Source organism: Procambarus clarkii, chromosome 8 (assembly GCF_040958095.1).
Source record: "Procambarus clarkii isolate CNS0578487 chromosome 8, FALCON_Pclarkii_2.0, whole genome shotgun sequence".
In the NCBI taxonomy this organism is placed as follows: Eukaryota; Metazoa; Arthropoda; class Malacostraca; order Decapoda; family Cambaridae; genus Procambarus; species Procambarus clarkii.
This window is the reverse complement of record NC_091157.1, coordinates 12,991,888-13,006,887: the sequence shown is the minus strand read 5'-3', so window position 1 is coordinate 13,006,887 and position 15,000 is coordinate 12,991,888. Positions and strand designations below refer to the sequence as shown.

General features: G+C 41.9%; 1 protein-coding gene across 1 annotated transcript in view; it reads left to right on the top strand.

Moving 5' to 3' along the window:
- Positions 1-15,000, top strand: part of LOC123759587 (protein turtle homolog A) — a 67,968-nt gene that overhangs the window by 28,112 nt on the left and 24,856 nt on the right. The window contains exons 5-7 of the mRNA XM_069317313.1: positions 4,440-4,597; positions 5,480-5,624; positions 12,933-13,063. Coding sequence (XP_069173414.1) covers positions 4,440-4,597; positions 5,480-5,624; positions 12,933-13,063 — 434 coding nt within the window. The remainder of the gene's footprint in view (positions 1-4,439; positions 4,598-5,479; positions 5,625-12,932; positions 13,064-15,000) is intronic.

The following is a 15,000-nucleotide window of genomic DNA, read 5'->3' as shown; positions in this document are numbered from 1 at the left end:
ACATTGCCTCTGATCACAGCCCTCACTTTTCTATCAGTCAGAAAATTTTTCATCCATGTTAGAAGCGTACCTGTCACTCCTCCAATATTTTCCAATTTCCAGAACAACCTCTTATGTGGAACTCTGTCGAAAGCCTTTTTTAGGTCCAGATAGATGCAGTCAACCCAACCATCTCTTTCCTGTAATATCTCTGTTGCTCGATCATAGAAACTGAGTAAATTCGATACACAGGATCTTCCAGATCGAAAACCATACTGTCTGTCTGATATTATATCATTTCTCTCCAGGTGTTCTACAAATTTAGTTTTAATTATTTTTTCCAATATTTTGACTATTACGCTTGTCAATGATACCGGTCTATAATTAAGGGGGTCTTCCCTGCTTCCACTTTTGTAGATTGGAACTATGTTAGCCTTTTTCCACACATCAGCTACAACTCCTGTAAACAGGGATGCTTGAAAAATCAGTTGAAGAGGAACGCTGAGCTCAGGTGCACATTCTCTCAGAACCCATGGTGAAACTCCATCTGGATCAACTGCTTTGTTCTTATTTAGCTCCTTGAGCATTTTTTCCACTTCGTCTCTAGACACCTCTATGTGCTCTATGTTGTTCTCTGGAATTCTTATTGTATCTGGTTCCCTGAAGATTTCATTTTGTAAAACACACTTTGGAACTTTTCGTTTAATGTTTCACACATTTCCTTTTCATTTTCCGTGAATCTATTTCCCATTTTCAACCTCTTAATATTATCCTTTACCTGCAATTTGTTTATGAATTTATAGAATAGACCTGGTTCTGTTTTACATTTGTCTGCAATCCCTTTTTCAAAATTTCTTTCTGCCTCTCTCCTCACTGCCGTGTAGTTGTTTCTCGCATCTTTGTATCGCTGGTATGTTTGGGGGTTCGGCCTCTTCCTGTATTGATTCCATTTTTGTGTCTTTTGGTCTCTGGCCCTCTCGCACTTTCTGTTGAACCAATCCTGTTTCCTAGTTCTGCTTCTCTGTTTTGGTATAAATTTTTAGTGCCTTTATCATATATTTCACAAAACCTGACATACATCTCATTCACTTCCTTGCCTAGCAACAAGTCTGTCCAATTATACTCACTAAAAAAAATTCTAAGGTTGCCATAATGTCCTCTCCTAAAGTCAGGTTTTTCAATTGCATCGACCGTCATATTTTCTTCCAGATTATAACGCATTGCATACTTTATTCCCAAAAAGACATGGTCACTTTTACCCAAGGGAGGAAGGTACTGAATGTCAAATATTTCTTCCTCCTTCCTGGTAAATATCAAATCTAGCATGGAGGGAACGTCCCCTTCCCTCATCCTCGTAGCTTGTTTAACATGTTGATACAAGAATGTTTCCAGGATGAGGTCTACAAATTTATAGGTCCAGAAATCTTCTGTTTTAGCTTCATATGCTTCCCAGTCTATGGATTTCAAGTTGAAGTCGCCGACTATCAACAGTCGTGAACTATCGTTATCCGCTCTCGCTATGATCTCTCTCATTATTGTTATAAGACCTTCTCGTTTACTATCTAGCTCCTCCATTGACCATGTGTTGCTTGGCGGTGGACTATATGCATTTATGATCATTAGTTTATCATCCTCATGGCAGATCTCTAGTGCTATTATGTCAACTTCTTGTGGATTGGCAGTCATTATTTCGTTCACCTTTAGGTGTTCTTTCACCAGCACAGCAACGCCACCGCCTTTCCTGATTTTTCTGTCCCGTCTCCAAATTGAGTAGCCCCTTGGGAATATGACCTCATTTAAAATAACATCTTCAAGTTTTGTCTCCGTGAGTGCAACAATGTCTGGTGTCTGCAGCTGTATTACATCACTTAACTCCAGTATCTTCGATCTTACTCCATCTATGTTGGTGTATGCAGTCTTGAGGAACTTGTTCCCTCTCTCCTTATTCTTCACTCCCCCTCTCTCTAACAATTTTGTTGGTTTGCCTTTATGTACCACTTTACTGGTCTGCCTACCCCTATCACTTTGTAGAAAAAAGAATTGATTTCTTCTTCATTCCTGCTCTCATTTAAACGTTTTGCCTCGGTGAGGTTCAGTTTCAGCTTCTCTCTATCTTCTTTTGAAAGATCTCGTCTTAACGACCCCACTTTCCCATCCTCATCACTTTGTAATTTTCTAGCATTCCTTAGTACTTCTTCCATCTGTTTGGCACCATTTAGGGTAATCCTCAAAGGTCGATCTTTCCCTTTTATATATCTGCCTATTCTCCTGTAGTCGCACACATTCTCTATGGTTGTAAGACCTTCCACGAGGCCAACAATTTTATCTACTACTTTTACTTCTTCTACAGCTCTTTCTGACCTAGATGTTATCTCCTTTTCTTTGCAGCCAAAAATGATCAGGGACTTACTCTGATCAACTGTGTTTTGCACCAACTTCGGGTTAGATGCCAATTCTTTCCTCACTTCTAGCCTAATGTTTGTTTTATCTTGGTTGCTGCAGTGTTTGACTTCCTTTACTGCTTCTTCTATTTTTTCCTTCTCCTTGGCCACTTGTGCATAAGTGAGTTGCATATCTTTCTTGCACTGTTCTATTCCCTGTGTAACTTCCTCCATCTGTGCTGACAAAAGCTGTTTCTCCTGTTGAAATTCCTTACCTAACCTATTGTAGTCATTTATGTTTAAATTTACTTTAACTTCTTCCAAAGCTATTTTTAAGAGTCTATTTTCTTCTTCCATGGGTTTGCAATTAGTTTCCAATTGAATCTTATACTTGCGCAAGTCTTTCACTACACCCTCAAGACATACAACTTTGCTATATAAATGGTCATTACTTTCTTTCAATTTATTAATTATTTCTACATGAGAGGTCACAATAGTATCTAATTTTACCACCTTGTTGTATAGACTGGTTATCTCAATGCTTTCTTCACTGAATCCAGCAAAATCAAGCTCTGTTTTGTATTTCCTCTTGCAGGCGGCCATCTTGAATGTTCTTCTCTTGACTGTAAACACTAGGGGTAACTTTTTCTCATCCACTATTTCACTTCCCTTGGCACATTCCTGTTATCTCACCTATTTTTCAAAAGCACTATACCTTTATGTTCACTGGGACACCACTCACTATCATCATCCTGTACTACAATACTTAGGATTATTGAAATATGCTGGAGCTCCTCTTGTCTGCTTCTTGGGAAAGAGCAAAGAGTGTGTGCGTGTGTGCGTGTGTGTGTGTGTGTGTGTGTGTGTGTGTGTGTGTGTGTGTGTGTGTGTGTGTGAGGTCGTGGGATTTTACACGATGGACTACAGTCACGGTTGGGTGCACGTGGTTGACTAAATTTACACAGTTTCAATCATTGCTGGGTGCCTGAGGTTAGGCCAATGTACGCAAAGTTTCACAGTCACTGCTGGCTGTGCCAGGTCATTGTGACGGGAACTCGCATAACACAATTATTAGAATATCCATCCCGATCGCTCTTCGGGTATTATATATTACTTAAACCTGCTTATATTATTATACTGAGGTATACCTGCTTACATTATCAAATGTTGGTATACCTGCTTACATAAGCAAATGTTGGTATACCTGCTTACATAAGCAAATTGAAGTATACCTGTTTACACGATCGAACCCAGATATACCACAGTTTGATCATATAACCAGGTATGCTTCGGTTTGATCATATAAACAGTTATACCCGCTTATAAGACGAGTGTACCAATGGTATACCTGCTTATTAGGCGAGTGTACCAATGGTATACCCTGCTTATAAGGCGAGTGTACCAATGGTATACCTGCATATAAGACGAGTGTACCAATGGTATACCCGCTTATAAGTCGAGTGTACCAATGGTATACCCGCTTATAAGGCGAGTGTACCAATGGTATACCTGCTTATAAGGCGAGTGTACCAATGGTATACCTGCTTATAAGGCGAGTGTACCAATGGTATACAACGGCAGATCCGACTGATACAAACTGTTCAACCATACTGTTGGTGAAGGTAACTATAAATATAATGTTGTCCAAGTTAGGCCTTTCTTTACCTTTGTCACCTGTGACTGTAGGTACGATTAGGCGATTTACAAGGATTAAGTTTACCTTAAATTGTTGTCTCTGATCACTGGTGTTCATAGCTGAATGTTAATACTATTTTCTGCAGTTTGGCGACAGCTAAAAATCCATTTATTCGTTTAAAGTTTGATGTTTATATGAGCTGCAAGATTACCCTAATGTGAGCAAACACAGAGGCTATAGAATGGAATCGAACCCGCATCTCTAGACACTCTACCGACTGAGCCATGATGAGCCGAAAGGTATCCAAACTTACTTGGAGTCTGGAATTAATCATATGGTGCCACAATCCTATGGTTCGATCCCATTTTATAGCTCTCGCTATTTGACAATTGAGATATTTCGTGATCGTGATGTCATTGGTCAACACTGGTGTCACTTGTCAGATCCGCCCACGTCCGTGCGGCTGGTGTCAGGGTCAGAAGGTCAGGTCACGCTGACGGAGGGCGTTGGTCGACCTCTGACCTGTGAGGCAAGAGGCTCTCGGCCCCCAGCAAGACTACTGTGGTTCAAGAATGGTTCTCCTCTCACCCATGTCACCAAGGTTAGTATACACCTCTCTCTCTCTCTCTCTCTCTCTCTCTCTCTCTCTCTCTCTCTCTCTCTCTCTCTCTCTCTCTCTCTCTCTCTCTCTCTCTCTCTCTCTCATCACATTGACCCTTGCAAGCACTCCACAACGATACAAAGATTGGCCCTCAGATGACCCCAGATGACCCCCAGATAATAACTTAGATGAACGTTAGACACCACATAACTATGCTCTCTGTGACAGACGTCGCATTATGACTAAGCTAAACTTGGCAGACATTGCTTCATAACGCAAGTTGACTCTCATCAACTCTCACATAACTTAGCTGACAAAAATAAAAAAAAACTCCGTGTGACCTCGACTTGACCTGAAACGTGACTGAAGAAGGCACCTCCCCCCCCCCCCCATTAACAAAAAATAACAAATAAAGTTTTCTTGTGGTGTTTCCATTCCTCAGGTTCCAGGGAGCCGAGTGAGTCTCATGAGAGATCCTGGATTCCAGAGTTAATGTGCTGGCAAACACACACACACACTGCTCTTACTCCTCATTCTTCGTCGTGTCGCTTTTATGAGGCAAACTGCCTTTTGTTTAATTTACTTAAGTAAAACTCACAGTAAAGCAGGACACTTCTGAGGTCTGGACATTTAAAAAAAAAGACACAATGGCGTGAGGTTAAGTTTGGTGAAATTCTCGTAGTGGTGAACTTAGTTCTCATGGAATATGTATTAGTTGTTTTTCCAGAACTTGTGTGTGTGTGTGTTTTGTAATGGTGGCCGCTGGAGTGTGTTAATGGTGGTAGTGATTGGTGTTTGGACCGTCAGTGGGTGGTGATGGGTGGTTGGGTTGTTCCAACACACTACACGTAGATTCAATAAATGTGTGAACTGTTCCAACAGGTTGTGGTGGTTGGGGAAGTGTCTCGCTCTACACTGACGCTGACTCCGGCCTCGGAAGACAACGGGTCTCTTCTCACCTGTCGTGGTTTCAGTCCAGGTCTTCCTGACCTCGTGTTAGAGAACTCCACCAAGGTCTCTGTGCTCTGTGAGTATCTGTCTTGAGTTTTATAAGTAGCTCCGAGTACTATGTAAGACGCTGTGTGTGCTCATGTACATCTTCCCATAGTTCATGGTAAGCCTTACCTTGCTAGCTTTACACACAGGTGGGTACAGGAGCAGACGACTGCTGACTCCTGTAAGCAGGCTGAGAGCTTTCCCTTCCCATAGCTCATGGTAAGCCTTACCTTACTAGTTTTACACACAGGTGGGTACAGGAGCAGACGACTGCTGACTCCTGTAAGCAGGCTGAGAGCTTTCCCTTGCCACAGTCAACCCAGGGTCCGTCCACAGTCTGCCCAAGAAGGCATAAATAATCTACTTCAGTTTACAAGTTGCTGACATAATAATCTGAAGCCTTATAAATGTTTGTAATATTTCCTGACCTGTGCTCTAAAAAGAGTCAAAATATGCAAACAAAATTCAGAGTCCTTTTGCCAACACGAGGACTTGCAGCGTTCTTTTTTTTATTATTTATTTAAAAATGACGAATTTGCTGGAGTCTGGCGCCGTTAACCTGAGCGGTCAGACATGTTTCCAATTTAAATTCAGAATAGGAATTGTGTACACAGCAGGAGCAGAGGCCAGAGGGAGCGGGGGTAGTGTGTATTTGCTATTTTTATTTACAATTTGTACCGGCAGGGTCGAGCTATTAGCCCTTGGACCCCGCCTTTCTGTTGGTTATCTGATGTACTGACTCCAGACTTACTTTTTCTGTCATTTAAACTACATATGTTTCTTATACCACACACACACACACATATGGGGCCTGTGGCTGAGTGGACAGCGCTTAGTACTTGTAATCCTAGGGTCCGGGTTCAATCCAGGCGCCGGCAGAAACAGATTAGCAGAGTTTCTTTCACCCTGATGCCCCTGTTACCTAGCAGTAAATAGGTACCTGGGAGTTTGACAGCTGTTACGGGCTGCTTCTTGGGTGTGTGTGGGAAAAAAATATTGTTAGTAGTTAGTAATGGTTCATTGATAAACAATTGAGAGGCGGGCCGAAAGAGCAAAGCTCAACCCCCACAAGCACAACTAGGTGAATACACACACACACACACACACACACACACACACACACACACACACACACACACACACACACACACACACACACACACACACACACACACACACACACACACACACACAACACCAGGAGCCAGGAGTCACTGTAGCAGGCTCCAGGAATATCCCATTACCTAAGTAATGGAACAGGTTGAGGGCTGGAAGTAGTGTCCCAGGTTACATAAAGGTATAGACAAGTTTATAAGTAAATAAGATACAAGTAATAAGGGAAAGTGAGTGAAAATTATGTGCTGGAAAAGATTATATTCCATGACAAATGATCGTCAATAACAAAGATGGCCGCCACCACGAGGAAGGTAAACACACCAACAGATAATTGTTTCAAAATGTTCTCGCCACAAGGTATAATGAAAGGAGAATTGACGATATGCTAAAAACGTATGAAGAAAAAGTACTTGAATTAGATGAAACTGGAGCTCTCAGGAGTGAGTTGCCTACTTTAAAAGGAAGCATTCTTCAGAAAGAAAATTACCGCCTTAACGGACAAGGTAAAGATACAGGAGGGACAAATCAAGGAACTAGTGAAAGAAAATAAGATATGGAAAGTGAAAAGTGGCGAATTTGACGAAATTAACAAGAAAATAGACTCATATGGTGAACAGCTTCAAGAAACCCTAAAGACCAACAGAGAGTTAGGCAAGGATATGTAAGGAGAAACTTCATGGACAACTCACAAAGAGGAGGTTAATAAATAACTAGAAAAGTACATAGAGGAAATTAAAGAGACGTTGTGCAAGTTGTAAAAAGAGAAAGAGACGATCAAGGAAGTGTGTTTGGAAGCCAAAATCAGAAATGACTAACAAGAAGCAGAAGTTAAGCAAGCAATTAGGAAAGAACTGGTTACCAACAGTACATTAGTATAAAACACTGTACAGATAGAAGTCCAATAATAATTTATGGGTGTTTAGAAAAGGAAATATCATCTAGTGTGGACAGAGCAGCAGAAGAGATGAAAAATAATAGAGAAAATAGCAGGTTTAGGAGAATGGCTCAGTTCAAAGGAAAATGTCATGATTTTAGAATAGGAAAATATGAGAAAGACAAGAACCGCCCTTTAAGGATGACATTTAATGAAGTAAAACAAATGAAGTGCTTAGAGACCAGGAAATTTCAGAGTGATGAGGTTGGCAAACTTTAATCAATAAGACAAGACCTCTCAAAAGAAGACAAAGAAAATCTGAAAACAAACCTCGATGAATTGAAATGTCTAAATGGGAATAGAAATGAAGACAGAATTTTTTTTTTTCTACAAAGTGTTAGGAATTGGAAAGCTGGTGAAATGGTACAAAAACAAAGCAACACAGTCATTAGAGGAAGGCGGAGTAAAGAACGAAGAGCAAGGGCACATGTTCCTGAAAACTCTATATACCAAGAAAGATAGTGTGAGATAAAAAATACTGGATCAAAGAGATATAATGCAGATTAAGGTCCCAGATACTGACGCACTAACAGAAACGAAACTTGAAGAAAATATTTTAAATAATTACACACACACACACACACACAATCCCCCACCAAACAGTAGAAGACCAAGGCAGGAGTATGATGACAACAACAAGGCATGTATAGATAACTTGCAGAAGGCAGCAACTCTAGCCCACAGAATGAGAGCGAAGCTGCTGATCATGGGGGACCTAAATCATGGAGAGATAAATTGGGAATCAAGGAATCCCCATGGAGGGGACGAAACGTGGGGAGCAAAATTAGTAGATGTTATAGACAGGAATTTCCTAACACAACATGTGAAGGAAGACACAAGGGAAAGAGGAGGAGATGCACCGAGCCTATTAGACCTGATTTTCACCCAGAACGTAGAATATATCGAGAATTTAGAGCATGAAATACCTCTAGGGGCCAGTGACCATTGTGTCCTAGTCTTTGACTACATGATGGAATTCAAACTTATGACCATGGGACAAGAGATCTGGGAAAGGAGAGTTGACTACAGGAAAGGGGACTATAAGAGGATAAGGGACTATCTGGGTGAAGTGCAGTGGGAGGAAGAAATTAGAGGAAAAACAGTCCAAGATATGATGGACCTAGTCATAAAGAAATGCCAGGAGGCCGAAGAGAGATTTATACCAACAGTAAACGGAAAAAATAAGAAGGAATATAATAACCCATGGTTTAATAGACAGTGTCAGGAAGCAAAAATGGCCAGCAGGCGGGAGTGGAGGAAGTACAGAAGACAAAGGACAGAGGACAACAGGATCAGATACAACAGAGCTAGGAACGATTACATTAACATTAGACGAACATCGGAAAGGGACTATGAGAACGATATTGCAATCAAAGCGAAAAAACAACCTAAGTTACTACACAGTCATATAAGAAGAAAAATGTCGGTGAACGACCAAGTGACAAGACTAAGGAAGACAGAGGGGGCATATACTGAAAGTGACAAGGAAATCTGCGAGGCACTGAAGTGGAGTGGAGTGCTCACTACCGAGCCTGAGCAGCTCCCATTGTTGGAAGGGGTTACCCTAGATGAAAGACTATCAGATATAGAGGTGACAGCAGAGGAGGTAATGAAACAGTTGACAACTCTAGATGCAACTAAAGCAGTTGGACCAGACAAAGTATCACCGTGGATACTAAAAGAAGAAGCACAGGCCCTCAGCGTGCCTCTGGCAATGATCTTTAATGAGTCACTTATGTCAGAAGAATTGCCCAGTTGCTGGAAGAAGGCAAATGTCGTGCCGATCTTCAAGAAAGGTGATAGGGAGGAGGCACCTAACTATAGACCTGTATCACTGACAAGCATCCCCTGTAAAATACTGGAAAGAATAATTAGGCTACGACTGGTTGCACACCTGGAGAACATTAGGTTTGTGAACAAACATCCACATGGGTTCTGGACAGGGAAATCGTGCCTAACAAACCTGGAATTCTATGATAAAATAACGAGGATAAGACAGGACAGAGATGGTTGGGCAGACTGCATATTTCTGGACTGCCAAAAAGCCTTTGATACAGTACCGCACATGAGACTGCTGTTCAAGCTCGAGAGGCAGGCGGGGGTGGGGGGAAAGGTCCTAGCATGGATAAGGAACTACCTAACAGGAAGGAGCCAAAGAGTTACGGTAAGGGGCGAGAAGTCGGACTGGCGAACTGTAACAAGTGGAGTACCACAAGGATCGGTGCTGGGACCAATTCTATTTCTTGTATATGTTAACGACATGTTTACAGGTGTAGAGTCCTACATGTCGATGTTTGCGGATGACGCAAAGTTGATGAGAAGAGTTGTGACAGATGAGGATTGCAGGATCCTCCAAGAGGACCTGAACAAGTTGCAGAGATGGTCAGAGAAATGGCTACTGGAATTCAACACGAGCAAATGTAAAGTTATGGAAATGGGACTAGGAGATAGGAGACCAAAGGGACAGTACACAATGAAGGGGAACAGCCTACCTGTGACGACGTGTGAAAGAGACCTGGGGGTGGACGAAACACCTAATCTATCTCCTGAGGCACATATAAATAGGATAACGACAGCAGCGTACTCTACACTGGCAAAAGTTAGAACATCATTCAGAAACCTAAGTAAGGAGGCATTTAGGGCGCTTTACACTGCCTACGTGAGGCCAGTCTTAGAGTATGCCGCCTCATCATGGAGTCCCCATCTGAAGAAGCATATAATGAAACTGGAAAAGGTTCAGAGGTTTGCAACGAAACTCGTCCCAGAGCTACGAGGGATGGGGTATGAGGAGCGCCTGAGGGAACTGTGCCTTACGACACTAGAAAGAAGAAGGGAGAGGGGGGGACATGATAGGAACGTATAAGATACTCAGAGGGATTGACAGAGTGGACATAGACGAAATGTTCACACGGAATAGTAACAGAACGAGGGGACATGGATGGAAGCTTGAAACTCAGATGAGTCACAGAGATGTTAGGAAGTTTTCTTTTAGCGTGAGAGTAGTGGGAAAATGGAATGCACTTCAGGAACAGGTTGTGGAAGCAAATACTATTCATAATTTTAAAACCAGGTATGATAGGGAAATGGGACAGGATTCATTGCTGTAAACAACCGATGCTCGAAAGGCGGGATCCAAGAGTCAATGCTCGATCCTGCAGACACAACTAGGTGAGTACACACACACACACACACACACACACACACACACACACACACACACACACACACACACAGGGCGCTGGTGGCTGAGTAGACAGCACGCTAGATACGTAGTCCTATGGACCAGGAAAATAGATGGGCAGAGTTTCTTTCACCCTGATGAACTGTTTACGTAGCAGTAAATAGGTACCTGGGAGTTTGACACCTGTTACGGGCTGCTTCCTGAGTGTGTGTGTGTGTGTGTGTGTGTGTGTGTGTGTGTGTGTGTGTGTGTGTGTGTGTGTGTGTGTGTGTGTGTGTGTGTGTGTGTGTGTGTGATGTGAAAAAAAGGTAGTAGTAGTTAGTAACAGTTGATTGACAGTTGAGAGGCGGGCCGAAAGAGCAGAGCTCAAACCCCGCAAACACAACTAGGTGAATACACACACACACACACACACACACACACACACACACACACACACACACACACACACACACACACACACACACACACACACAGGCGCGTCATGGCTGAGTGGTCAGCGTTCGGAAGTCATAGTCCTAAGGACCCGGGTTCGATTCCCGGCTGAGGCAGAAACAAATGGGCTAAGTTTCTTTCATCCTGATACGCCTGTTCACCTAGCAGTAAATAGGCAAAAGATAGAAATATATGTAGTAGACACAGTAGAGGAAAAATAGATAGGTTAGAAAGGCGGGGTCCAAGAGTAATAGCTCGATTCTTCAGGCACTAATAGTAAATATACATCCCTAGGGTGCAGCCCGTAGCAGCTTATAGGTACCTATTTACTGTTAGATGAACAGGTACATCAGATGATAGAAACAGCCCATTTGTTGAGTGTGCGTGCGTGTGCGGGCGCGGGCGCGCGTGGCATTAGTGTTCTATTAAACAAAATACATTTGGTGGTCTAGGGCTTCCGTGTAATATATTCAGAGCGGGCAGTAGGGAGGGTGAACTTAATTAAAAAATAGTTCTCGCTTACATGTAATCTCCCAGGCTCCCTTCTCCAATATATACATATATATATATATATATATATATATATATATATATATATATATATATATATATATATATATATATATATATATATATATATATATATATATATATATATTATCTAACACGGTGCACAGTTACAAACCCAATAAGTTTTCAACTTAGAGTCAACAGAGCTGAAGAAGTTGTTAAACACATGGGGCAAAATCTTTCTGAAGCGACCATCCGAGTCATAAATACTCATACTCCGCCCAAGTAACACAGAAACAAGTAACACTTAGTGGGCCAGCCATAAGCTTACGGCCCACGCAGGACTATCCTTGCAAACAAAAACAAAAAGTGCTTCTCTGACGACTTTTGTTCGAACCACAACGCTGTAAATGCTTCACCCACGTACTACAAATACAAATAATCGCCACCAGAACCTAAACACCTGACCTCAGTAATGCTTATACACAGTATGCTAATACATAACAATATTAATTTATATTTGAAAAAATCTTGTTTTGAATGAAAACGGGAATTTCAATTGCTTTCCATGGATGAATGCGTCTTTGGGGACGACCGCTGGTTGGAATGAACATAGAGTGAGGACGGGTTGCATAGCTCTACCAACTGAGCCACAAGCACCTCTTACAGGTCCAATAGGACAGCAGAATGGTCAAATCCACAAGGGCCGTGACGAGGATTCGAACCTGCGTCCAAGAGCATCCCAAACGCTGCCTTAATCGACTGAGCTACGACATGGTCAAAAGGAGTTGAAACCGAAGTTCTACTGAACTTAGAACTTTAGTTTCAACTCAAGTTTCAGTAGAACTTCGGTTTCAACTCCTTTTAGCCATGTCGTAGCTCAGTCGATTAAGGCAGCGTTTGGGATGCTCTCGGACACAGGTTCGAATCCTCGTCACGGCCCTTGTGGATTTGTTCATGAACACGTTTCGTAGCTGAACCTGTGAACCCTGGCTCTGAACCCTTAATAAGGTGCCAGGACAATTCTGAAGCTGTCTGCGTCAGCTGCGTTACTGTGAACTTCTCTATTTTCATTACGAAACTTGAGTGCGTCTTGAGGCCTTTTATCCGGGGTCCATTAAGTTGTATTTGTGTTGAAGATCTCTGGTGTTGTCTCCCTACAGATAAGCCACAGCTGGAGCTCCGTCTGGGGCCCAACCTGGACCTGAGCGCTGTGGAGGAGGGTGACGATGTGCTTTTCCAGTGTTCTGTCAGGTCCAACCCCGCCGTCACAGGGGTCCAGTGGGCCCACAATGTAAGTATATTGGTCGGCGGCTGAGAGAGAGAGGGGGCAGGGAGGGAGGGAGGGGGGAGAGAGAGAGAGAGAGAGAGAGAGAGAGAGAGAGAGAGAGAGAGAGAGAGAGAGAGTCTGTCTCTTATGGCAGCATATTCATACACAAATGTTGAAATACTGTGATCTTCATGTATAAAACAGCATTTTTTCTCAACCGTTGTTCCGTGAGAGGTAACTAGGGGTTCAGCGAGAGAAATTGATAAATAGACTAATGCAGAAATTATTGCACAGAATAGGAAAAGGATGTAGAATTACATGTAGAATTACAGCATGCAGAATTACAGCATGCAGAATTACAGCATATAGAATTACAGCATGTAGAATTACAGCATGTAGAATTACAGCATGTAGAATTACAGCATGTAGAATTACAGCATGCAGAATTACAGCATGCAGAATTACAGCATGTAGAATTACAGCATGTAGAATTACAGCATGTAGAATTACAGCATGCAGAATTACAGCATGCAGAATTACAGCATGTAGAATTACAGCATGTAGAATTACAGCATGTAGAATTACAGCATGCAGAATTACAGCATGTAGAATTACAGCATGTAGAATTACAGCATGCAGAATTACAGCATGTAGAATTACAGCATATAGAATTACAACATGTAGAATTACAGCATGCAGAATTACAGCATGTAGAATTACAGCATATAGAATTACAGCATATAGAATTACAGCATGCAGAATTACAGCATGTAGAATTACAGCATGTAGAATTACAGCATGTAGAATTACAGCATGCAGAATTACAGCATGTAGAATTACAGCATATAGAATTACAACATGTAGAATTACAGCATGTAGAATTACAGCATGTAGAATTACAGCATGCAGAATTACAGCATGCAGAATTACAGCATGCAGAATTACAGCATGCAGAATTACAGCATGTAGAATTACAGCATGTAGAATTACAGCATGTAGAATTACAGCATGCAGAATTACAGCATGCAGAATTACAGCATGCAGAATTACAGCATGCAGAATTACAGCATGCAGAATTACAGCATGCAGAATTACAGCATGCAGAATTACAGCATGTAGAATTACAGCATGTAGAATTACAGCATGCAGAATTACAGCATGCAGAATTACAGCATGCAGAATTACAGCATGCAGAATTACAGCATGCAGAATTACAGCATGCAGAATTACAGCATGCAGAATTACAGCATGCAGAATTACAGCATGCAGAATTACAGCATGCAGAATTACAGCATGCAGAATTACAGCATGCAGAATTACAGCATGTAGAATTACAGCATGTAGAATTACAGCATGTAGAATTACAGCATGCAGAATTACAGCATGCAGAATTACAGCATGCAGAATTACAGCATGTAGAGTTACAGCATGTAGAATTATCCTGCCATTCAAAGGATGAAAATACATTGCTACAGTTTTTAACTCTCCACACGTGTCTCATCTGCTTGTCTCGTCTATCCAGCGGAGAATTTAATCTGTGTTTATGTAAAGTTCAACCCGGAATGAGTTATTTTTGTAACAAAAGAGAAGCAAACGTTTCGCGTTGCAGAAGCAAAAATGACATTATCTGAATAGGATTAAAAAATTGCATATTCGTAAGTCACATATTTGTTCATTTTGTCTTGAATACTGACTCTGACACTCTCACTCTCACTCTCTCACTCACTCACTCACTCACTCACTCACTCACTCACTCACTCACTCACTCACTCACTCTCTCTCTCTCTCTCTCTCTCTCTCTCTCTCTCTCTCTCTCTCTCTCTCTCTCTCTCTCTCTCTCTCTCTCTCTCTCTCTCTCTCTCTCTCTCTCTCTCTCTCTCTCTCTCTCTCTCTCTCTCTCTCTCTCTCTCTCTCTCTCTCTCTCTCTCTCTCTCTCTCTCTCTCTCTCTCTCTCTCTCTCT